Source organism: Ovis aries, chromosome 6, assembly GCF_016772045.2.
Source record: "Ovis aries strain OAR_USU_Benz2616 breed Rambouillet chromosome 6, ARS-UI_Ramb_v3.0, whole genome shotgun sequence".
NCBI classification, from domain to species: domain Eukaryota; kingdom Metazoa; phylum Chordata; class Mammalia; order Artiodactyla; family Bovidae; genus Ovis; species Ovis aries.
This window is the reverse complement of record NC_056059.1, coordinates 61675631-61702330: the sequence shown is the minus strand read 5'-3', so window position 1 is coordinate 61702330 and position 26700 is coordinate 61675631. Positions and strand designations below refer to the sequence as shown.

At 42.3% G+C, this 26700-nt stretch overlaps 1 protein-coding gene across 2 annotated transcripts in view; it reads left to right on the top strand.

Annotated features, from left to right (window-relative positions):
- The window catches only part of BEND4 (BEN domain containing 4), a 32862-nt gene extending 7571 nt beyond the window's left edge, over positions 1-25291 (top strand). Inside the window, exons 2-5 of one of the 2 annotated variants that reach the window (XM_042251348.2) lie at positions 618-1184; positions 14415-14506; positions 17226-17395; positions 21034-25291. In XM_042251348.2, coding sequence (XP_042107282.1) covers positions 618-1184; positions 14415-14506; positions 17226-17395; positions 21034-21043 — 839 coding nt within the window. In that variant the 3' untranslated portion in view covers positions 21044-25291. Of the gene's footprint in view, positions 1-617; positions 1185-14414; positions 14507-17225; positions 17467-21033 lie in introns of both variants that reach the window. The other variant, XM_027971395.3, reaches the window with a different exon arrangement.
- Positions 25292-26700: the final 1409 nt, after the last annotated feature.

The window sequence follows — 26700 nt, the reverse complement described above, 5'->3', positions numbered from 1 at the left end:
AGATCAGGCTAAGGTATCAGATACAGGAAAGAATTACCAACCCAGATGGTGGATGACACAGTGTTGCTTTGGGGCTCCTCCTCATTTGCCTCATAGGCCCACTCCTTGTTTTATCTTGGGTGTTTAGTGAGCACTTCACCTCTCGTTCTTCTCCAGTTTGCATCTGGGAGCAATGTACTCTCAGTGGGGATTGTATCCGCTGATTAATAGCAAGGGCATGAGGGCACTCCAGAAATAGTGGTAATGATTGCTGTAAGCTCCCCTGTCAATGAGGAGTTGAGTCTGCAGGGCTGGCTTGATTCATTAGATTGAGAATGTTAATGAAGCCAAAGGTGTAAGTTTGGAGCTGTGCAGGCCAGCCGATGCCATAGAGAGGGGGTCTCTATTCGGTGCCCCAGTCCCATCCAGCCATTTCCCAGAATCGAGTTGGGGTGGCTCATCAGGAGCAGCAGGAAGCTGTGCATCCAGGTACATGTGGACTCACTGTGTCACACCGGTGTGCGGCAGAGAGTAGAAGTCCATGGTTCTGACATTTCTGAGCGTTGAGCTCCAAGTCGAGGACCCTCTGTCCCTTGTCTTGGCTGTCAGTCTCTGACGTGTCTTCTCCTCTGTTTCAGAGAGTCGTATGATCTTGGACGCTTTTGCTCAACAATGCAGCCGAGTCCTTAGCCTCTTAAATTGTGGAGGCAAACTTCTAGACTCCAACCATTCTCAATCCATGATATCTTGTGTGAAGCAGGAAGGCTCAAGTTACACTGAAAGACAGGAACCATGTCCTGTTGGCAAAGGAGTCCACAGTCAGACCTCAGACAGTTTAGACATTGAAATGCAATATATGCAAAGGAAACAACAAACTTCTGCATTTTTGAGAGTTTTCACCGACTCCCTGCAAAATTACCTGCTCTCAGGGAGCTTTCCAACTCCAAACACCTCCTCGGTCAGCGAGTATGGCCACCTGGCGGATGTGGATCCTCTATCAGCATCCCCCGTGCACACACTAGGTGGCTGGACCTCCCCAGCAACATCTGAATCCCATGGTCACCCATCATCATCTACGCTGCCTGAGGAGGAAGAGGAGGAGGAAGAGGAAGGCTACTGTCCCCGATGCCAAGAGCTGGAGCAGGAGGTGATTTCGCTGCAACAAGAAAACGAAGAACTCAGAAGAAAGTTAGAGAGCATCCCAGGTACCCTGCCCTGTTACTTAAAAGCCACTGCCACTCATTTTCCGTTGTCCCATTTGCGTGTGTGTGTGTGTGTGGTTTTTGTTGTTGTCTGTTGGAACCAGTGATGTAGAAAAGTTGGGAAAACAGGCATGCGCAGTGTTAGTCTGCCAGTGCCAAACAAATTTCAGATTGAGCTACTAGTCTTGTCCTGTGTTTAAGTCACAGTCCTCTAGGGTATAGACCTGAAGGCTATAGTCCTATTAAAAAGATGTCTCCATTGATACAAACGTGATTCCAAGGTTGTAGTGCAGTGAGACTGAAATAGGCCATGTGCTGTGGGCTTGAGTTTTCTTCAAAAAGTGATCCTGTTCCTTTTAAATAGCTTTTGTATCTGTAAAGATTTTGATATATGTGTTTTATCAGTCTGTGATAGAAATTGAAATGAAATGACACCTACAAAGGCAGCACTCAGAGAACAAATTGTCTCTTCCATTCCATTAATCTCCCGCCTTTCTTGTTAAGTTTCAACAGGTGTGGTTTCTTTAGCATACAGACTCCCCCTAAAGTTAACAAGCAATTGTGAACTAAAAGGAATAGCTCAAAGATAGGCTAGTCCCAAACCAGTTGTGCTCCTGGCTAAACATGAGGCATTCACTGCCTCTCAGAGACACTAGATTTGCAGAGTAGTAAAGTCATCTTTATGGCAAGATCTTCTGTGGGTTGCAGAGCCATTTTTTCCTTATTTGGGAAGGTTCTGATTTTGTATATAGCTTTGACTTCATTGCTACATGTCTGTGGCTTTGCAGAGAGACTGGCATGATATTGTAAACCAACTATACTTCAGTTTTTAAAAAAGAATATATAGCAATGCTAAATAAATAAAAGACAGTAAAGCCTTTTTTGATAGGAACTCCCTGGCTGTCCAGTGGTTAGGACTCTGCTTTCATTGCCAAGGATTTGGGTTCAATCCCTTGTCCAGGAACTAAGCTGTAAGGGATGGCCAAAGAAACAAGAGACATTAAAACCTTTTTAATCATGCAGCCCATTGATAAAAAATTTTGAGCATGTATCCACCAGTGTACACATCCATTGATTATTTACCTGCATGTACTACTATACTAATATATTATGTTCAAAGTAAAGCATACATAATACATTTAAAATTTTTAAGGCTGATCCATAAATAGAAATTATGGTTTTCTTCCTTCTTTGATGTCTTTGCATCACACAGTTGGGCAGCTTACGTAGAAAGAAGGAAATGTTGACTAAAGTTACCCACTTGTTTATTAGGAATGCCAAACAAAAAGTTTACTTTCCTTCTGTCCTTTTATTTAAAGCATTTCCCGGAAAGTGCTGAGGTTTGGCTCAGAATATCTTGGAGTTAGATTGAGTGCAGTTTGTCCTGTGGGAGACAAGCAAGAGGTGAAGTAAATCCATTCTTGGTTGTTGCAGTTGAGCTCTGGAGTTAGATACAAAGTCTAACTCCAGGAGAGAGACTGGTGGAACCCAGAAGAATGCAATAGAACCAGAGCCTTGTTGGTTTCTCCTGGTCAGAGAGATACGGGTGCAGCTAACAGACTGGCATTTTATACCTTTCACAGTTGTGTGAATTATGATCCATTAACTGTGGGTTTTAATATCAAAAGGGTATGTCGCATGTCACTCCCCACTGCTGTTTCATTAGGGGAGAACACGGTGTCCTGAGGTCAGCCAACTGCAGGTTCTTGAATTAGCCATTCAGCACTGTGGGTAGGGGTTTCACGGTGCAAGGACGGGTGACACGCACGCAGAGCACTGCTGCCCAACTCCTCATCCTGAATGTGTGGCAAGCCGTCTGTCCTTGGTAAACTTACTCAGCCAATGTGAGGTTCACTCCACCTGCTTTTTCCTGAATCTGCACAGGTGAAGTGTCTGTGTCAGGAGTAAATCATTGCTGGCCTGCCACTAATCGTCTTTTTCGACTGCCCAGAAAAACAAAAATGCTGCAATTTCTTGAGTCCTCTTGATGGCCAGACATTGAATGCCTCTTGTTGAAAGTAGGCTAATGATCCCCACGGTTAGTGTAAACACCCACCACTGTTGCTGTAAAGAGTCACCTCCATGAACTTGAATGAATAGCCATTCTACATAGAGAACCTTGATTGCTTTAATTAGTCCATTTATTGTTCAGTCACTCAGTTCTGTCCGACTCTTTGTGACCCCATAAACTTCAGTACCCCAGGCTTCCCTGTCCTTCACCATCTCCTGGAGCTTGCTCAAACTTAATGTCCATTGAGTCAGTGATGACATCCAACCATCTCATCTGTTGTCCCCTTCTCCTCCTGCCTTCAGTCTTTCCAACATCAGAGTCTTTTCTAATGAGTCGACTCTTCCCATCAGGTGGCCTTCAGTTTCAGCATCAGTCCTTCCAATGAATATTCAGGTTTGATTTCTTTTAGGTTTGACTGGTTTGATCTCCTTGCAGTCCAAGGGGTTCTTCAAGAGCATAGTTGAAAAGCATCAATTCTTTGGCGCTAGCTTTCTTTACGGTCCAGCTCTCACATCCATACATGACTACTGGGAAAACCATAGCTTTGATTAGACAGATCTTTGTTGGCCAACTAAAGTCTCTGCTTTTTAATATGCTGTCTAGGTTAGTCACAGCTTTTCTTCTGAGGAACAATCGTCTTTTGATTTTGTGGCTGCAGTCACCATCTTGCAGTGATTTTGAAGCCCAAGAAAATAAAGTTCATCACTGTTTTCTATTGTTTCCCAGTGAAGTGAAAAGGACTGTGAAGTGATAGGACTGTATGCAATGATCTTTGTTTTTTGAATGTTGAATTTTAAGCCAGCCTTTTCACTTTCTTTGACCTTTATCAGAAGACTCTTCAGTTCCTCTTCACTTTCTGCCATTAGGGTGGTGTCTTCTGCATATCTGAGATTGTTGGTATTACTCCAGCAATCTTGATTCCATCTTGTGCTTCGTCCAGCCCAACATTTTGCATGATGTACTCTGCATATAAGTTAAATAAGCAGGGTAACAATATATAGCCTTGATGTACTCCTTTCCCCATTTTGAACCAGTCCGTTGTTACAGGTCTGGTTCTAACTGTTGCTTCTTGACCTCCATACAGGTTACTCAGGAGACAAGTCAGGTGGTCTGATATTCCCATCTCTTTCAGAATTTTCCACAGTGTGTTGCGATCCACACAGTCAAAGACTTTAGCATAGTCAGTGAAGCAAAAGTAGATGTTTTTCTGTAATTCTCTGCAATTTGATCTCTGGTTCCTCTGCCTTTTCTAAATCTTGAACATCTGGAAGTTCTCAGTACACATAATGGTGAAGTCGCGCTTGGAGAATTTCGAGCATTACTTTGCTGGCATGTGAAATGAGTACAATTGTATGGTAGTTTGAACATTCTTTGACATTGCCTTCCTTTGGGTTTCAAATGAAAACTGGCCTTTTCCAGTCCTGTGGTCACTGCTGAGTTTTCCATATTTGCTGGCATATTGAGTGCAGCACTTTAACAGCATCATGTTTTAGGACTTGAAATAACTCAGCAGCAATTCCATCACCTACACTAACTTTGTTCATAATGATGCTACCTAAGGCCCACTTGACTTCACACTCCAGGGTGTCTGGCTATAGGTGAGTGATCATACCATCATGGTTATCTGGGTTTTAAGATCTTTTCTATATAGTTCTGTGTATTCTTGCCACCTCTTCTTAATATCTTCTGCTAGGTCCATACCATTTCTGTCCTTTCTTGTGCCCATCTTTGCGTGAAATGTTCCCTTAGTATCTCTGATTTTCTTGACGAGATCTCTCGTCTTTCCTATTGTATTGTTTTCCTCTATTTCTTTGCATTGTTCACTTAGGAAGGCTTCCTTATCTCTCCTTGCTGTTCTTTGGAACTCTGCATTCAGTTGGGTATATGTTTCCCTTTCTCCTTTGCCTCTCACTTCTTTTCTCAGCTATTTGTAAGGCCTCCTAAGACAGCCATTTTGCCTTTTTGCATTTCTTTTTCTTGGGGATGGTTTTGATCACCACCTCCTGTATAATGTCACAAACCTCCATCCATATTTCTTCAGGCACTCTGTCTTATCAGATCTAGTCCCTTGAATCTATTTGTCACTTCCACTGAATAATCATAAGGGATTTGATTTAGGTCATACTAAAGGAAATCAGTCCTGAATATTCATTGGAAGGACCCGATGCTGAAGCTGAAACTCCAGTCCTTTGGCCACCTGATGCAAAGAACTGACTCAATAGAAAAGACCCTGATGCTGGGAAAGATTGAAGGTGGGAGGAGAAGGGGATGACAGAGGATGAGATGGATGCCATCACTGAATCAATGGACCTGAGTTTGAGTAAACTCTGGGAGTTGGCAATGGACAGGGAAGCCTGGCATGCTGCAGTCCATGGGGTCACAAAGAGTCAGACACTTCTGAGTGACTGAACTTAACTGAATTGAATGGAAACCTTAGTGGCCTAGTGACTTTTCCCATTTTCTTCCATTTAAGTCTGAATTTTGCAATAAGGAGTTCATGATCTGACCCATAATCAGCTCCTTGTCTTGTTTTTGCTGACTGTATGGAGCTTCTCCATCTGGCTGCAAAAAATATAATCAGTCTGATTTCAGTATTGACCATCTGGTGATGTCCATGTGTAGAGTCATCTCTTGTGTTGTTGGAAGAATGTGTTTGCTGTGACCAGTGCGTTCTCTTGGCAAAACGCTATTAGCCTTTGCCCTGATTGATTTTGTTCTCCAAGGCCAAATTTGCCTATTATTCCAGGTATCTTTTGACTCCCTACTTTTGCATTCCAGTCCCCTGTGATGAAAAGGACATCTTTTTTTGGTATTGGTTCTAGAATGTCTTGTAAGTCTTCATAGAAATGTTCAGCTTCAGCTTCTTCGGCATTAGTGGTTGGATCACAGCCTTGGACTGCTGTGATATTGAATGACTTGCCTTAAAAATGAACAGAGATCATTCTGTCGTTGAGATTGCACCCAAGTACTACAGCATTTCAGACTCTTGTTGACTATGAGGGCTACTCCATTTCTTCTAAGGGAAGTAGATATTTAGAAAAGGCAGAGGAACCAGAGATCAAATTGCAGAGAATTACGGTAGTAGGTATAATGGTCATTGAAATAAATTCGCCCCTTCAGGTCCATTTTAGTTCACTGATTTCTTTAATGTCGGAGTTTAGTTGAGTTTAGTCCATACTGAAACTCAACTATATAGGTAAAAATCGCTTTGTCCATTATGTATAGTAAAAAACAGTGTGAAATGCAGGAAAGACGAGCTATTTTGATTACTTGACTCATTGCCCAGGGACATGAGTGCTGGGCGTCAGGTTGAAAGTGTCACTTAAGATGAAAACTTGAATCAGAAGGACATCATTGACGTCTTGCCCTCACCCCCCAGGCTCCATCTTTGGCTAAACACAAACCAGACTGTAGGTGATGGCCCAAGAAAGCAGTCTGGCTAGCTGTAATGAGCTAGCTGTCCCTTTGGTGTTGGGGGTCAGGGGAATCTGTTATTTTTTCCCATATGAAGAAAAGTGTGGCAAATAATGTCTGGTTTTGCACATAACCGGAGTATTTTGCAAGCAGTAACTTTGCTGTGAGACTTGAGGTCAGTTTTCCCTAAGCAGTATCCACGCCTCCCAACGATCACAGCGGGCCTTTGTTATCCTAGAGGCCAGTATATTTCCGTGGAAGCACCTGGGGCTTTCTTTTCGTAGGATCTGCCCTTGTGTCACAGGATCACTCTTCCTGCGGCCAAGCAGGCGGATGAGTACAAAGGGGAGAGGAGCATGTGGAGTGAGCAGAGGGAGTCAGGTGCCGGAGATGATGGGGGCACCTGTTGCGGGTTGGAGTAGGGGAGGAGTTCCTCGGGAGCGTCCCTCTCTCCAGAGTCATGCTATTGAGCAGTCTGAGATTCCGGTTCCTTCTTGTTTTTCCCTGAAATAAGGCGTTCATACCTGGGAGTAGTTCTTGAACTAAGAATTCAAAAGAAATGAGTCTATTTAGTCTACAGGGGGAAGGTACTTTCAGCTATAAAAGGGGGACAGGAAGGCGCCAGCCCTCACCTCAAGGAAGAAGACTGGGAAGAGGTGTTCTTTCCAGCACCACCTGAGACAGCCTTTGTTTATTGTATTATTTGTGAAACATCCAACAAAGTTGTATTGAGTATCAGCTACATGCAAGCGAGGGGCTTCTAGAAAGTACTTTCTAACTTACTTTCCAGAGTTATTTGCAGAAGTAGGTAACTAAATATTTTATCCCAGGAGGTAGCATTAGCACATTTTCTTTTGTATTAGAAGTTACACTAGACATTACACTAGATACTACATCACACTAGAAATTACGGAGTCTTTAGAAGTTTACATTTTTTAAAAGAAATAGGTTTAAAGAAAAAAGTCACAAAAGGAAGATACTAGGGTCAGGGATACAGAGAGCTGAGAGGTTATTAAAAGAAGAAAAATGATGGGCAGACATTTCAATGGAGAAGGTGTCAAGTTACAGTAGTCACTTTTATTTAGAAAGCTTGCAGTCAGCACTGGTTAAAGGGAACTCATAAGGGAGTTGGGTATAAAAGGCCATATTTCATCTAATTTCAACCCTCATTGAATATAAGACACACCAGTAGTTTATGTTCCATTAAGAAGAAAAAACACTTCAAATCTTAATTGCCCTTTATAATTGTCTTTGAACACCAAGTTTAGAGATTTTAAAATATGACAAAATGTAGGTATTAAAAACATAAAATATGGTAATTAAAAAACCACTTCCAACAGTACTCTATACAAAATAGACAACCAACAAGGATCTGCTATGTAGAACCCGGAACTGTGCTCAATATTATGTAATAACCTATACGGGAAAAGAATCTGGAAAAAAATACATACATACATATATACACACACACATATTTATATGTAACTGAGGGCGGCTTTGGTGGCGCTAGTAGTAAAGAACCTGCCTGCCAATGTAGGACATAAAATTGCAGGTTTGATCCCTGGGTCAGGAAAATCTGCTAGAGGAGGGTGTGGCAACCCACTCCAGTATTGTCTGGAGAATCCCATGGATGGAGGAGCCTGGCAGGACCCCGTGATCTGCCATGGGGTCTCAAGAGTCGGACATGACTGAGTGACTTTCACTTTCATGCGTATATAACTGAATAACTGTGCTGTACACCTGAAACTAACATGATATTGTTAATCAACTTCAATAAAATTTTAGAAATAATGATAACTTCCAAAGTAAAATAACTATGACATTAAAAATACCTTGAAACTTTCTAAGTGCAGATATAGGGAAGGTAAACTTAACTGTTGATATTATTAAAGAACATTCTACTTTTTAAAATGTACATTTTTTTATCATCTCGATTTATCTTTATAACTCCAAACAAAAATCAATGTTCACACTTTACAGAGCTAGTTTATTACCCTCTTCCACCCTCAAAATATAGTCGATTCTTGTCGTTCACTGTAGTTCTGTGCAGCCTGAGGTCGCAACGTTTTCGTCAACCAGTCAGTTCATAACCTCATTTTAAGTATGTGTTTGTTTAAAGAGGCCTTGTTTAATATATAGTGCTGGTCAGTTGACACTAAATTCACAGCCCTGTGACTCACAGCTGAGCCAAGCTTATCTCATACACATCTTCCCCTTGAAGCGCATCACAGCCTCGTGCTCAGGAACACTACATGGCACTTCAGCTCTACGTTTGCGACCCATCTTAAACAGCAAGATCACCACACAGGAAAAGCACAAAAATGAAAAGAACGTGGCACTAACTAGACCATGAAAAGAACCCTCACTGTCATATGAGGGCTGAAACAAGCGGGCAGAGCGTATCCTTGTTCAGCCTCAGCCAGGAGTGTATGATTCCAGCAACTCGGGTTTCTTGGTGACCTGCCAAAGTCCTCCAGTGCCAGCAAGAGCACCCCAAATTCGAATTTGACCATTACAGATTCATGTCAGTGAGTCAGGTGTGTGTGCTAAGTCACTTCATTCATTTCCGACTCTCTGCGGCCCTGTGGACTGTAGCCCACCAGGCTCCTCTGTCCATGGGATTCTCCAGGCAAGAATACTGGAGTGGGTTGCCAGGCCCTCCTCCAGGGGATCTTCCCGACCCAGAGATCGAACCTGAGTCTCTCATGTCTCCTGCGTTGGCAGGTAGGTTCTTTACCACTAGCACCACCTGGGAAGTCCATTAGCGAGTAGGCAAGTGTACAGAATCTGCAAATAATGAGGATCACTTGCACTAACTCACAAGGCTAAGCTCTGAATTATGCAGTCTGATCTTAAGTAAGGATATTGTAAGAAGGTTTTAAAAAGATAAATCAGTGTCCATTTCTGGATAACTAGTTTTGGGAGAACAAAAAGGCCCTGGAGGAGCCGCAGTGTCTGCTAGTGCCCACCTTGCTTGCACCGCCTCCAGCTCACACGTGCCAGAAGTGCCTGTGGGAGAAGGCTCGGGTCGACTTCCGTCCCTGAGACACACAGTGATCGTATTTAATGTGGGCGTTCTAGGGAGAATGAAGAGACACAAATATGTTCTGAGAAAAAAAAAGAGCAAGTGATAGGGACAGAGGAGGAAACAATTGAGTTCTTTGACTTAGGATTGGTAAATGTCACACAGCTCTTGCTGTAAGCTGTGAGAGAGACTGTGGGACACAAAAGAGCATGAGCCGAAGAAAATGGCTCTAGAGCCAAACCCGGGCTTAGATTCCTGCTCCTGCTACTTGCTAGCAGTGGTTTGGGCAAATTATATAACCATTCTGAGCCTCAGTTTCTGTTTTCTGTACCATGAGGTTAGTAACACTGGAATGATGAAGTATTAAGCTCATCAAGTAACAACGAAGTGCCTGCTAGATCTTCTAGGAAACACTCCGTACAGAGCAGCCACCTTAAGAGACCAAGAGGGACGCTGTGCTGTGCCCAAGAATACAGAAATCTTAAGTGGTTTTCTTAGGTTGGTGGTGGTGGTCTTAACCTTGTAAAGAGGTGGGCATTGAATTAGTTACCCGGGTGGGGAACTTCAGCTCTGTTCATAAGCGTCTCTGTTCCTACTTCATGTCGGTCTTCTGTCCTTTGGAATCCACCTTGTATGTGCCCATCCATATGGAGTCCTCGTCTCTCTCCCCACGGCTTTCATCCACACCTGACTCAGAACGTGGCCTCTTGCAGTATCTGTTCAATCCCAGGCTCTCCCAGATGAAACAGCACACATCACCCTCTGCTGAATGCCTCTCGGCTTCACGTGGTGCATGGAGTAAATTCCAGCACCCTTAGTGTGGCATGGCATGATGTCCTTCGCTACCTGAGTCCTCCTGTTCAATTTTGGAGGCTCGCCCTTCAGTTCCCACCAGGCCCCGAGTACTCCAACCCCTCTGGACAATTTGTGATTCCTAAACCTCCATGCATTTGCTTCTGCATGCTCAATCACTCAGTCATGTCTGACTCTGCAACACCATGGACTGTAGCCTGCCAGGCTCCGGTGCATGGAATTTTCCAGGCAAGAATACTGAGGTGGGTTGCCATTTCCTACTCCAGGGAATCTTCCTGAACCAGGGATTGAACCCATGTCTCCTGCACTGGCAGGCAGTTTCTTTACCTCTTGCTTCTGGTCTTCCCTTAACTCCTGCTGTCCCTCCAGTCTAAGGACATACCCTCCCTTTTCCCCACTCGAGGAGCTCCTACTTACCCTTCAGGTGACATCTCAGGCAGGTGACAGTTACCTGCCAGACCCCTCCCCCAGTTCCCAGGCAGAACTAACCACTTTCTGTAGCACATCATGCTTGCTTCTTTTGAAGTCAGTAGCAGGGCAAGTTTTCACTCTTTGTCTCTCCTGGTATCTTGATACAAGGAGAGGCAGGCCATGTAAGGTTCTTGAGGGCAGAGACGTAAGTCAGAGTCATCCTTGTATCCCTGATTTCCAGCCGAGTTTCAGGCATGTTCTCTTATAGCGTCTATACATATCAATTAAATTAATCAGAGACAGAACCTTTTCATTATCAAGAGAACAGCCATGTGTCTGTAGGCTGAGGACTTTTTAAAGCTCACTGTTTATTTCTAGATGTTTACAATTCAGGAACTTACACTCTCCAGAGACAGTGCGACTAGGACAGACGCTTAGAGGTGATAGAGCACGCAGATGGCTTGCTTGTCAGGATGGTGAATAATTTCAGTCTCCCTATAAAACAGTATGTGCTGGATTTCGAGTAAATGTTTTGAGTCTTTAAAAACAATGATATAGCAGAGTAGATTAAATAATGCTGAATGAACAGGAAGAAAAGCTGATTAAGATGTTAATGCAGTGGTCTGCCAGGAAAATTAGATACTTGACACCCAAGCACCCTTAACAAGGGCAAAAAGATCAGTTTTCCGTGGAAGAACGTTACTTAACAAGGCTTTCAGACCATACAGCAGCCAGCTCTGCAGAGTCGATTTAAGTAGCTAGACCTGAGCCTAGTCCTCAGTGTTCCTGGCTTCAGCCCTGTGCCCAGACATCAGCCCACAGGACCCACCTGCCTTCAGCAGAGCCCCATGGCTGGTAAATGCAGGTGAAATTCCATTTTCTTCCAGAATGTTTGGGTCAGCTGGCCTTGCTCAGAGGTTAGCACTGCTGCCTGAATATTCAGGGTGTAGAGATGGGAAAGTCTGCCTCCAAGCCTATACAAGCAACTACTGAAGGTCATAGATGGCAAAGGAAGGGGAGATAACAGTTATGTAGACATTCTTTAAACAACTTTGAAGTTATGGTCCATGCCCACTGTAGAGATTTTTTAAAATTGGTCTTTACAAGGATGGTAAAGGATAAAGTTTTTAATTACTTTAAATTAATTTTTAAAAATAATTTTAAAATCATTTTTAATTATTGATGCTTTGGTTTATTTCTTTCCAGTCTCTTCTCTTTGCACATAATTATTTTTAACACAGTTGAGGTCACACTGAATATTCAGTTTTATAAGCATTTTGTTCTTAAACATTTTTCTGTAAACATATGTAAAATATGGATAAAGTAGCAAAAGGAGTTTCATTCAAATCCTAATCAGTCAGTGAGTATTTACAAATTTTACTAAAACTTCCAAACTAAATCCAGAATAATACCTCGCACAGGTTGCTTTGCAGTGCAGTGACATACATAGAGTTGCATTGCTGCTGCTGCTAAGTCGCTTCAGTCGTGTCCAACTCTGTGCGACCCCATAGACGGCAGCCCACCCGGCTCTCCTGTCCCTGGGATTCTCCAGGCAAGAATACTGGAGTGGGTTGCCATTTCCTTCTCTAATACATGAAAGTGAAAGTGAAGTCGTGTCCGACTCCTGGTGTTCCCGTGGGCTGCAGCCTACCAGGCTCTTCCATCCATGGGACCTTCCTGGCAAGAGTACTGGAGTGGGTTGCCATTGCCTTCTCCTGCATTGCTGCTCCTGAAACCCTTATATTTGGCAATGTACAGAAGAGACTTAGACACAGAAGTTAAATGGAGTTCCAAAGGCCACACAGTCAGTGAAAAGCCAGAACTGAATAGCAAACCTGTTTCCTGTCTCCATTAGCTTCTCAAGTCTTCTACATTTTTCCAGTAATCAATTCCCATTGCCAGAAGATTCATTCTCACTCACTATGGCATCAGCAAGTGGGTTGGACTGTTTGTTTATGGAACTCTAGTAATGTGGGAAATTACTATTTGTCATTCAGTTAACTTGCTCAGACTTTTCCATGAACTTTGCATACCCGAGCAGAAATGGTATGGTTTAGAAAGTGGATTTTCTAGCTCTCAGTGACTCAAACTCCCTACTCAGCCATATCCAGGGTAAAAGTGTCTGTCAGAACATAGAACTGTTATCCAGTAAGTGTACCCCTTAAGAGGAATTTGGGCAAGATCTGGCAGAATTGTAAATCACAGGATTTAGTTACATCAGGATGGACTTTAAAGTGAGTTAGGCTTTTAATACAGTGGTAAAATTAGAGATACTTGACAGGTTTTATTAAACTTTGGCTTAGTGAAAGTCCTCCTTCAAACTGAAACACATATGCCTTCTTTTTGTTGACTTCTGTGGTTGTCCCCAAAATGCTTCTTTAAAGAATATATTCAGATGACTGTGCAAGAGTGACCTGTGACACTGATATGTAAGACAAATCTGTAAGGATGTTATTTAAGAAAATATTTCTTGGCAAGAAGAAGAATTTCCTAACCTACTTATCATTCAAATTCTCCCAAAGGATGTTGATACAGTGTTTGATTTCTTATGTTGCAGTGTAATGTCACCTAAAAAAACCCAGAGCTATTAGCAGGGGATAAAGATGATAACTTCGGTTTGCTCTCGTAAAAAAAAAAACAGGTGAGGAAAAAAAAGTGAAGAAAGCTCAGTGATAATACTTTAAAAGTAAGGTTTAGATTAAATATTTACTATTTTCTCTAACATGACAAAAACATTCTAAGAAAACACATAGCCAGGACAGATAATGCCAGTGATCCATGTCAATTAGGTTATTAACTAGGCTACTGAGACCTTTAAAAGCAATTAGTTAATACTTCAGAAAGGGCTCTAACATAAATCTTGAGATGTAAGAATTATTTCTCAATGGTACAAAAATATATCAGGTTGTATATTGGGCTCATGTGTTCAGTTTTATTGTAATTATTCAATAGTTCTATAAGACTGTGCCTCAAAAAATATAGTACAACAGTTAATGATATACGTACTAACTGAATCTGAATTGGACCAGATCAGGGGAGTGTCTGGAGAGGGGATACGCTGCATGGTCAGGCATGTCCGTGTCAGGAAGCAGGTCTAAAGTGCACGACTTAACTGCTTTCCTGAAGAACCAGGGATGAATGGCACTAATAATGAGCATTGTATCATCAATTTTAAATGAGTGGAACATCACAGTCTTCAGTACCTTAATTTTCAAAAGCACCATTGGGTGCTCATGTTACCACTTGAATCAAAGAAGACAAGTCTTTTCTGTGGCTTGTTCAATGTGACATCATTATTATTGACCCAAATTCATCTTAGAGTCAGTTTGACTTAAATTGTGCTGAACCCAAAATTTCTTCCCAAACTGTAGCATCTGTTCCATGTTTACAAACTGAAATAACTGCGGATGTCAAATGAAAGAAGATTCTGTTTCCTTTAGAAAATGAGTCGATTTTTTTTTTAGATGTTTACATCAAAAATCTTTTTAAACCTTGAAAGCTTTCTGTTTTTCCAGCACAGTTGAGCTCATGTGCAGTTGTTGCGATTTCTTCCACCCAGTGCCCTGCCAGACCGTCTTAGATTACCTGAAGATGGTGCTCCAGCATCACAACCAGCTCATGATCCCACAGCCAGCTGAGCAGCCGACCGAGGTAGGTCTCCAGTGGCGAGGTGAACGGTGCCCCGTGCGGGAGGCCCTTAAGACGAAGCATCTCGGTGCTCAGCTACCTGTACCCCAGAGCAGACTGGCCAACAGAAGGCCTGGTAGACTCTTGAGCCTTATGAATGAGGATATATCCTGCGGAGAAAGGCCATGCATCATGAAGTACATTCACCTCTGTACTCTGAGGGGGGGGAAACAGAAGTTTAATATTGTGGGCAATGTTCTTTCGGCTCAGAGGGACCTGAAATGGGGGAACCCACCTGTCATTCCCTCAGGCAGAGACAGTGTTTGTTCCAAGTCTTCCCACTCTGAAAATCAGCCCCTCTTTGATGCTCCCTCCCTCCCTCAACGATTATCTTTTCTTTCTCCTTCCATCACCCAAAGCACCCTGCGGCACTTTCATCCTAACAGCACAACGCATCCTGCTCCTTGAAGGGTAGGTTCAGGTCTCAGCCCCATTCCTGTCATTGAAGACACTTGCTGAATAGTAACCTCAGTGATCAAACCCTTGAAAGACTGGTCTGTGTTCATTTCTCCACTCTTATTTCTGTTTGCTCTGCCCTGTCTGTAGTCTGGCTGCACCTCCACTCCTTATCAGAATGCTCTGAGAGAGCTGTCCCCTACCCCACTCCAGGCTGCTCTCCCAGTTGTCCCGTCCAGGGGCCCGTTTCCCAGCCCTCCTCATCCCCAGAGTCTCGCCTCTCTTCCCTCCTGCACCTGCTCTCTTTCTGTGGGCCTTTGTGTCAGGACTCTTCTGATTCCCCATTCCTTTCTTTTTTTTTCCTTTCTCTCTTTCTCTCATTTTTGACTGTGCTGGGTCTTCGTTGCTGTGCATGGGCTTTCTCCAGTTGAGGCAGGCGGAGACGACTCTTCATTCTGGTGTGTGGGCTTCTCATTTTGTTGCGTCTCCCAGGCTCTAGAGTGTAGGCTCGGCAGTTGTGGCTCATGGGTTTAGTTGCTCTGCAGTGTGTGAGATCTTCCTGGACCAGGGTCGAACCTGTGTCCCCTGCACTGGGAGCACAGAGTCTTAACCCCTGGACCACCAGGGGAGTCCCTGCAGTCGTCATTCAGCAGATGTTCACTGCACCTGCCGTGTGACAGACACTGGTCCTCAGTAGTATCTGCCGCCTCCGTCCCCCAACCATAACCCTCTGTTGCTTACCTTTGTGGAGGATGTCTCGTTTCACCTGGGAATCGGCAACACCTCGGTCCCCCGTAGCCTGGCTCATGGGATTGGTTGCCCAGCCCCCTTGGTCTTACATCTTTGACCCCTGCTTTCCTGTCTGCACTGCCACACATGCCAGTCAACCCTCTGTCTCGCCCCTCCTGCCATGAAACAGCAGTCTGGGCTAAGGGGCCCTTAGGAACCTCTGGGCTCCTGCCCATCTTTTGATCATACGTAGGACATATGCTACATAGCTGGTTTATGCTTCCAAATACTCATAGTTTAAACCTATGATAACAGTTCTTCCTCTCAGCTGAAGTAACTTGTTCAAGAAACACCAAATAAGACGCAGAACTAAGATTCAGTTCAAACCCAAACTGACTAAATTCCAACCTCAAGCCATGTCCCTCAGTTGCTTCCTATAAAAAGGACAGTCAGTCACATGCCTGCTACTTCACAGGAGTGTGACGCTGCGGTGATGAGTTTCTGTGGGTCTAATCTAGCGACAGTTTGATAGCTGCTGCCTCTTCCTTTCCTGTTGGCTCCTGTACCATTTGCCCTCCTCAGACCTTAACAGAGCACTTTTTAAAATAAAAACCTGTGAGACCCAAACAGTGCCAATTTATAACCTATAGTAAATTGGCAAAGTTGTAAAACTGAATGAGTTTCCTTTCTTTATTTTGTACACCTTAATTACTGGGGAAGAAGTACATTAAAACTGAGATCATGGGTTAATTAATTTGTCCTGGACTGTAGAATTTTATGGACAACCAGAGCTAAAATAATGGTTGTGTAGGTGCAATTGACTAAACATGGCTTATAAATGTTACAGAAATTCCTATAATTAGTCCCATTGCAGCTATTTAGCCTGGGAATTTTATAGCAGACATAAATTACAAAGGTGAAAAGTAAGAAAAATTTGAGTTGATATAATAGTGGCATTTGCAGAAGCTATAATTCGAGGAGACTTGTTTTGCATTATTATTAGTGATTTTTTTTCTGTTTCCACAATTCCACTTTTTTTAAATTCACTTTTTAATGTTGTTTCACTGAAATGCAACAGCTATCAGATATTAGGTACATTAAACACAAAAAATATACCTTATGGAAATAACCCACCAGCATCATTTCTAAAAGTACTTAACCGCCAACCAAAGGATGAGGAGACCTGTTTGATCACGCTCTTCAAAGTCATTTTTGCATATTTTAATAGATTGAAAAGGAAAGTTACAGGTTATATTTAAATAGTGTTTCCTGTCATTGGATCTTGACACGTCTTAACCTACCTGTTAAAATGCAAGTTATAAATAGCTCCTCTTTCAAAGGTGTTCATTAAACCTCATTGGCTCTTGTTATAGAAAATGCAAATGTAATTTGAAAAGTGCCCGTTTTGAGAGTGAGCAATTACTTGTGCTCTTCAGTACCTGGTTCATTGTCAGCATAGCCACTTGGTTAAAAAGCGTGTTTGCCTTTGAAATGGAGATCGCCCGGGCTGCTGGCTGGCTGGCTAAGTAGGTAATGAGAAAATATTTTGCTTTTCCAGGGAAGCAAGCAGCTGTTGAACAACTATCCTGTCTACATAACGAGCAAACAGTGGGATGAGGCTGTAAATTCTTCAAAGAAAGATGGGAGGCGGCTCCTTCGATACCTCATCAGATTTGTTTTCACTACCGATGAGCTTAAGTACTCATGCGGCCTTGGAAAAAGGAAAAGGTCAGTGCAGTCAGGAGAGACAGGTCCTGAGAGGCGCCCTCTGGATCCAGTTAAAGTAACATGCCTCCGAGGTACTGCATCCTTCCGCTCAGTGTCCATCTGTGATCTCATTTCACCGCATTGGCTGTGGCTCCCCGTGCAAGTGTTCAGCCGTGACTGTATTTTGGTTTTTTTTCCGCTGAGACTTTATAGGCTTCATGTAGCCCATCTCTTCGGTATCGAGAAGTTCTTTAAAAATTCTTTGTTTGCTTTAGCACTTAGTGGCACATAAGCACTGCATAGCACCTCATGTTTCACGCTTTAAGTTCAGATTTTCTTTGCTGCCTGGGAAGGCCACCTCCAGGAAAGCTGGAACACTGGGAAAAGCACAGAGGAAAAGAAGACAAGGGATTTTAAAATTTACCCCGTTTTCATCTGAAGCCTATGGCACCCTCCCCCAGTCTAGCTACCCTTGTCGAGAATACTTGCCCCTGCTCCTTAAATTTATTTAGTTAATTTTCCCTAGGCCTAAAGTATTTCTCGCCCAGTCAGATTCTGTTCTAGTTTTTTTAAGTGTCCATATTTTAAAAATACTGCTCAGATGACACCTCTTCATCAGTATTAACAGCTGATGACTCTGTAGCTGATCCACACTACGGATAGGCCAGGCAGAGGGTGAGGAGGAAGAAGCCAGATGTAAACGGTTGCTTCGGTGGTTGCAGATCAGCACAGACAAGCAGAAACATTACAGTTGCCAACGTAAGCTCTGTTCGCACCTGAAAAGTCCATATCAGAATATTAACTTAAATGTAGTTCAAGAGTGATTTTATTGGCTGGAAAGACTTAACCTGTATAGTTTGAGTGATTTTATTGGTTGGAAAGACTAAATAATGATTTACTCCTGATAGGAATCAAAATATTTCCTGGTGAAGAAGTCACAGTGGAAAAACCTTATCACTGATAGGGCCTTCATCATCAGAAAGACACTCACTCCTGCACCCCTGTCCTGACACCCACAGCGACTAGGGTGCCTGTGCAGCATTTGTTAGCAACAGAGATCCCCAGACCCACCCTGAACTTCCGATTCAGCGGTCTGGGGGAAGGACAGGGGAGGCGTGCATTATTGCACCTTGCGACCACCCCAGGTGATTGATTCAGGTGGCCCAGGCTTGACAGAGCCACCTAGAATGAAGATACCATCGTTATTAACAACTTGGCGCAGGTGCGCTGGAGTGCCCCTTGTTGGCCAGTCTAAAGATTCCATTTAGAGTGTCTGGGTGACGGGAATTTCCAGTGTCTGCCTTAGCAAACTAGCCATAGGTTCCTTTATTCCCCGGTATCATCAGAGCAGACAGAGGCACCAGAGTGGTGGTAAGCTTAGCAGGGGGAGGGGGCTGCTGAGAACTTGCTCAGTATGGATTCAGGAATTTGCCCTGCGGCTTGTGAGGAATCAGGATAAGGGGGCTCACTGTCCCTTTCCATAAATCCTTGTTAAACATTTTACATTTTAATGAGCAAGTCTGTGAAACTGAGGGATTAACTTACATCCCAAAGCACTAATGTTTCTGCCCTGGGAATGCTGCCAGGCCCGCTGGGACACCGATGCAGCCCAGGCTGCCCAATCAGAACATGTTCTCTCCAGCACAGGAGAGCTGGTCAGGATGCACAGGCCTCCCCTGCCCATGGGTGGAGAAGGCATAGGCAGGAACTGCTGATGTGTCAGGGCAGGTGGTTAGAGCCCTTGTGTCTGTCCCAAAGGCTGAACTCTTGGGGCCTTCTTTGACCTAAATGGGATTCCTTTCCTGAAGGCTCAGGTGTGATGACTCCCAGGGTGACGTCCTTGTGGTCAGCAAGTGTAGGAAGGCTAAGGAAGCTGCAGAGGTTTGGAGGGATGGAGAGCAGGGTGCTTCAGGGAATGAAATCAAATTCTAGGTGGGCCTGTTCCCTGGAGTGGTTTGACTCCAGCAGGAAGAGGGGGTCAGTTACGTGACAGTGCTTCCAGTCTGTGTAACAGAATGACCTCTACCTGGAGCTTGTAATCGTCTGGCACAGTGTTGGGGGAAGTCCTGTCACAACAGTGGGTGCTAAAAAGGGGACATTGTAGGTATCCCAGAGCAGCATATTCTCAGAGTGGCAGGGCTGATTTCTGCTCATGGGCACCTTTCATTTCTTGATGATCCTGGGAGAGTGGGGCATCTGGACAGAGGTAGGGGAACTCCTTAAACAGTTACGGAATACTTGCGAATAACTTGAGGTAGGAGACCTGGGAAAGGCAGAAAGGAGTAGAAAACAGAATCCCTGACTTGTGGAGCTCACAGCCTAGCTGGAGGCAATCTGAGGACAGTTGCAGTTGTGCCTAAGTGTGAACACAGGGAGATAATAGGGAGAGATCTTGCTATGTGAGCCCTGGTGCTCCCACTTGCTTTCTCGCTCTCCAGCGTTGTAGTGGCCATGGCTTGGGTCTGAGGATGTAGGTGTCCTTCAGTGTTTGCTAGGCTTGCACCCCACCATCAGCCATCTGGTTCCTGACAATTTTGCAGGATGAGATGCTGAATAAACACAGTTCTCAGCCCAGGGAAGGCCACCGGAGCTAGGACTTAGACGAGATGAATGAGTCTCTCACCTCAGGCATGGAATTGAAGGGAAGGCCCTGTTTATCTGCTAAGATAGACACAGTTCAGTTCATGAGATTTTTCTGGTCCAGGTTCTTAAAAGCATCAGCTTCTCAGGGCAAATAGGATCAGGCTTTCATAAGTAAATTTCAGACAAATCCAATCCTATGACCAGAACTGCTGTCTTATAGAGGGAGCAGTGCTGGAGAAGAAATGATGTGTAAATAGCAGTCACCCTGAACTTTCAATCAGCTGTGCAAAACAGAAAAAAAACAGTTTGACTTAGGACCTTTTCCAGAATGCTCACTTCAGTTTTCAGATGCCCATGTTATTAATGAAATAGCTGTATGGGAACTCTGCATGTCCCCTGACTCTCTGAGAAAACAGGAAAGGTTGATTTGAACTCAGCTGGAGGGAGGCTGAGATTGTTTTATTGGAATCTTAGCTACTCTTTATACACTATCTCTTCCTAATTGTATCTGGTGAAATTAAATATTTAGAGGAAAACTCCATCTAAAAAATATTTGTCAGTACATGTATAGATATCATAATTAGAGACATAAATACAGCCTGTAATAATGTGGAAATCTCTTCCGAACCAAAACCTTTGCAGGTTCTTACTGAGATTTTATTTTTTTGCACTTAATCTACAAATTAGTAGCTGGTTAAAGCATGCCATGCTAATGATACTTCCTGTGCTTCTGGAAAGAGTTAAAAATGTGGGCATGTAGCAACAGGGTTTGAACCTAGCATGGTGCAGACCATGACTCACAAATCAGATTTACCTTTCATGCAAATGTGTTAGAGGGACCACTCACATAATTTTTATTTTTGCACGTGAGTAGAAAATGTAGATGGTGTAAGTTTTAAAGTCTAATAAGTGACGTCATCATGGCACTACATCTGATGTCCCATAAAGCTTTCCTTATAGAGCTGCTGTTAAAGTTTAAGCATCCTTCCTATCATCCACTGCAAAAACCAGCTGTTTCTCTCTCTCTCTCTTTTTTTTTTTTTTTTTTTTTTTTACTGTTGTGTATATTCCCACAGAATTCATTAGGATGCACTGTACCTCCAACCCCGACTGGTGGATGCCCTCAGAGGAGCAGATAAACAAAGTGTTCAGTGATGCTGTGGGTCACGCCCGGCAGGGGCGAGCCGTGGGCACTTTCCTGCACAACGGAGGCTCCTTTTACGAAGGGATCGATCACCAACCTTCCCAGGATGAAGTCTTCAATAAAAATTCCCAGGATGGATCTGGTGATTAGTGGACAAAATCTTTCCACACGAGCAGCCAGTCCTCTCGAGTTCCAGTGGTGAATGTTCTATTACCATCACTTTAGAATCCAAAGCATGTCACTCTATCAGACTTTACACATCCTAAACCTTAACTTTCTTGACCTACTGCCAAACAGCTCCCAATACAAGCCCATTTTCGGGTTGTTTGGAAAGTGTATGGAGCCTGCAGAGATTTTCAGCATACTATATTATACAAAGAAAAAACTACAGTTGATTTCAAATGATGACTAGTTAGATGGTGAGGGTGAAAAAAGATGGGCGAGTTCTTGGTCGCCTGTCTGACGCCTTCAGGTAAGCTCTGCTTCGTGAGCAGAGCTGGTCCCCATGGAGGTTAGTTTGGTGCTCATGGGAGAAGCTTGAGACACAGCATTGTCCTGAGGGACACGGAACAGGCATTCTCATTTTAGTTCAGATAAGTTGTCTTTATGTTTTCCAAAGACTTGAATTTATACTTCTCAGCAAAGACATGGGATAGGTGACATTGTATGTTGTGTCTACATTGACAGAACCTGTTACTAAAACAGAAACCAGAGATCAGAGGTCACCTCTAGACAATGATGAGTTGGAAGCTAGCTCTTTCTCTTTGTTACTTTTGACCAAAAAATAAAATTTCTACTGTGTTGATAAGGAAGGCACTATATGATCTCTGGGATTGACAAACAGTAAAAGTTTTCACTGTGTCAGTCAAGAAACATCCAAAGATCCAAAACCATTTTCAAATGCTCAATTTTGTAGGTTCATAGATGCACAATTTCCACAGCCTTAAACCAGGCTCTGTTGACACAATGCCAAAGTGATGGGCTGAACAATGAGAATTTCAATCAGCTAGCCGTTTGGTGCACTGAGGACCAAACAAGTGGTGAGGCCAATGGTATTCACTGAATTTGTTCTGAAATTGTATACACACAGCGTCAAGGCCATTCTGACAACTATGCAACGGGCTTGTTTGTAATTTCTCTGAAATTTGAGGGTCTTTTTGTGCTGAGTTGATCTTTAGAATTTGCATAAATCTTGTTTCTCTTTGTCACCAACGGAAATGTTTCACCCCAGTTGTTGTACTTGCTTCCCTCCAATATTCCCCTGAATTTCTGGCCTTGGCTGAGTTAGCGTAGACCTTTCCCACCTGCTTTCCCCAGTTTAATTTGTTGAGCTCAAGTTTGTAGTAGTGTCTTTGGAATCATTTCGTATCACCAGATGCTCTAGAGATGATAGAATCTGTTTCTGCTTAAGGTGTGGGTAGGAGGGGAGGCTTCCTTTATCACCCTAATCCAGATAACTGCATTCTTTGTAAAGCTTAGGGCTAAATGGGCAGCTTTTATTAAAGGCTGCTGCTGTTTTAGGCTTCACTGGGAATGGAGAGGATAACATTAGAGCATTTGTTAAAAAAAAAAAAGTCATCATCTCTTTTGATAGGGAAATTGAAAGATGTTATATATGTGGCTACTTCACAGCCGTAGAGCAAGTGGGTGATTTCCTATTCTGGGTCTGTCTTAGCCCTTCATTGGTCATAAACATTGACTGTGTAGTCTTTTGCCAGTCATAAACACACTGACCTTCATCAGAATTATAAGGTGATATATTAATATATTATTTGATCCAGCTTCTCCATGTGTCAGATAGCGATAGGATGGTTAAGTCCAGTAAATTCTTATAATAGCAGATTTTTTTCCCAAAATCTAGACGACGGTACAAACTTGGTAATCTCCAAGTTCATGATGTCTGCATTTTCCTGCCACTTTTAATGGCTTGACCTCCTGATGCTATCAGAAAATAGATGGAGTATCAAGTAGGAAAACAAATGAATATTGCCCTCATTTGAATTCTGTCATTCAGCATGTACTCTAGAACCTGGACCTAATGCCCACAGACTACCTCCTTAGTTTTTCTTAGATTTCATTCATTTTAAAAAAAAGTCTCGTTGGATAGCTTCATTTTTAGAAAAGATTTGAACTTCTCTCATTCAGTGCTGTGTCATTTCCCCATACACATGCTTATAATTTTTGACAGCTCTTATATACCAATTTTTAAAAATGTAATAGTGATTTTCAACATATGGTGCAAGTCTTGCTGGTGTGTGTTTAATGTGGTGACACTTGCCAAAACTGCTTGGCAAAACATGTCAAATAGGATGCTTGAGTCAGAACGCTAGTGTAAATGTCTCTAAACAGCAGTATGTATCATTATGATATATTTTTGTAAACATAGTGATGGCTTCTTTCAGTCATGTAAGTATTGGATAAAAATAACCACTTCACTTGAAATGATGTGGAAAATGCCACCCAGTTGAGGCCCCTCTGCAGTTACTTGAATTATCAGCCAGTGGTTAGAGGACAGTGAAGAATTAATGCTGGACAACATGAAGTGCAAAAGTAATAACTCACCAGTACTTGCCTCCTAATTAAAATTCAAAACTATAATGAGTATATTTACCTGTTAGAGACCACTTTTACCCTCCATGGTGTATCCAGTTGCAAAGAACATTCAGAGGACTTCACTCATCTAATGACCAGCTCAGTCAGTACGGCTTATTGATAGTACTGAATTACCGTATCTTTGTGCTAAAGTACCAGATTAAATTTCCTCATGGCTGTCCAAAACTGGCTAATAGAAGCACTAGGCTTTCACTGAATCACAGTTCCCCAAATTACAATAAAAAATATATCTGCTAAGATGACTTACTCAAAAGTGTGTTCATTGTCAGAATTGCCCCAGTACAAGTAGCCTGATGGGTCTTCCCTGCATTGGAAAACTATTCAGGCCCATTCAAAACCACTGACAGTAGCTATAGCTTATAGTTCAGAGTCCTTGTGTGCAGGTGTTTTGCTAAGCACTTTATGCCTCCTCTCATTTAATCCTCACAAGCACTCCCTAGGCTGTTATTGTTATCCCATTTTATTGAGCTTATTACTCAGCTAGTAAGGGGAAATCTTGGGGTTTAGAAAGTGGAATGACCCATTCAGTTTTCTCCAGTAGTTCCAGTTTTCTCCAGCTCTCAAAACCCATCAACACTTTGGGATAGATTTGTCGTTTAATCAAAGTAGTGAAAAAAATGACTAATTTGTTCACATTTCCATCGTAGGGTTCCCAGTACAAAAATGCAGGGATATAAAAGCAAAAGTTTGAACTCAGTGAAGTGATGTTCTTCGGGAACAGATAGATGTTAGACGTGGCACTGGACATCAGTTAGCCGGCATTCCTTCACTTTTCACATTTGTTGTATTCGTAGCCTTAGATTTGATGAGTCTGGTTTGGAAGAGAGGGTTTTAACCATGACGTCACTGTGAGAATTGTGAAGATTTTGTAGGAAAATACAGTAATCTGTTGATCCTTTCCTGTAGTTGTGGCTTTGACACCTCTGGCTATGTTTTAAGTTTCAAGAGCTTGCCTCGGCCATCAGAGCCTGGGTTTGTTTCTAGGGAACAGGGCTTGCCAGGCCATGAGAGGGGTCCTGAAACCTTGAAGGTCGCTGCTGCAGTCCGACCCTGCCCTATTTAAGCATTGCCTCTGTGTGTGTGTGTCTCCTCTCTGGAACTTCCTGTAGCAGCCTGACACTGGGGCCAACTTGCCTTTACTCTATTTTCTATGAAGAACACATGTGCAGAAACTGTGACAAATCCATTGATCCTGATATTTTTATTGTTGAAGTCTTGTTGATTCTTTATTAATAATTTCTATTTGATTGTACTGTGTAGAGTTAATACCCACTAGAGATATGTTAATAAAGCTATAAATGCATAGTGTAATACAGGATAGCAAGATTTTTTGTGAACAATTTATATAGAAGAGTAAGTTGTTTTTTAAGTGTTAGGCACATTTCTTTTAGGAACTTAAAATGTTATAAGAGTTTTTTAAACATTCAATATTTTTAATTATAAGAAACATTTGTTACTAGAGCCAGTTATTTCAGGTGTTCTAATTGGAGTATTGATTTTATTACTTCATATACCTCTAGAATGCCACATGTTCTGTTGGAGATAAAGTTGCACAATAAATGTCAAGTTTCTGTTAAGTGTTTTAACTTGCTTTTTGCATCTTTCTCAAATTTATTCAAGATGCTTTTCTGGGTGTTTTTTTCTTTAACAGAATTGTTTTTTTTTTTGCCTTGACACTAGGGCTTTTCTGCTTGACTCAGAATGCTAAGAAAATGTTACATGCTTAACGCCCATATAAAAGATAGTTATGTCAGGGAACTGACCAGAACTCCTCCAAAAAATCCATTTGATCTAGTGAATGAAAGGGACAACCAGTGATGAAGTGAAAGTAACGTGATCCAAAATTTCTGTCCAGCATTTTGTACATTCACACTTTAAAAATACATGCTTTTATAGTTCCATTGTTCAGGGAGAGGAGGAATGCTACAATGTCTTCTCTTGACCTTTTAACAGTGATAAGATGTTGATTGTTTATGAACAGTGACCTCATTACAAAAGCAAAGTAGCTATGGCTAAATAAGGTGGCATGGTGGCTTCCCACTAGTTATTACATAAAATAAATCTGACATCAAATATTATTGAACAGTGAGGCTGAATGTATCATTCATAAGTTAGACCAAGTTAAAACTAATATATTTTTTCATTTAGGGAAAATGTTTCATTTCTTTCACTACAAGGTGAGTGTCCTAAACAGTAGTTTTGGATGAAAATGCAGTTCAGTCCAAAAAATTTGAGTTTGAATTGGGATATAAAATTAAAATGAAATTTAAATTATTTTACTATTCTAAAGCATTGAAACAGGATTATTAAGTCACTTGGGTTTTTAATATTTTGTAGCAGATCTCACAGTAAAAGCTACAAATCAAGCAAATGTTAGGAACAAATTCAGCAAGGTTGCAGGAAACAAGATCAGTATATGAAAATCAACTCTTCTATATACTAGCAACACTCTGAAATTTAAAAAGCAATTTTATTTTCAATCATATCAGAAACAAACCCTTAGGAATAAATTTTTTAAAATAAGTGCCAGACTTGTACTCTGCAAACTACAGTACATTAGTGGAAGAAATCTTAAAAGTTCTAAATAACTGGGAAGATACTGCAGGATAGTGAAGTGGAGGAATCAGTATTGCTAAGATGGTAGTACTTCCCAGACTGATCTACGAGTCCATTGCAGTTCCTGAGCAAATCTCAGGTGACCTCTGCAGAAATGGACCACCTTATCCTAAAGTTCTTACAGAAATGCAAACAATGCTTACATTGGTGGTCAGTTGATTTTTAACAGGGGTGCTAAGATAATAAGGAAAGAATAGCCTTTTTGACAAATTATCTTGAGTCAATAGGATATCCGCATCCAAAATAATGAAGTTGGACCCCTACTTTTATACCATGTGCAAAAGGTAATTCAAAATAAATGGAAGAGCTAAACTACAAAACTTGGAAGAAAACAGGAGTAAATCTTGGGTTAAGCAATAGTGTTTTTCAA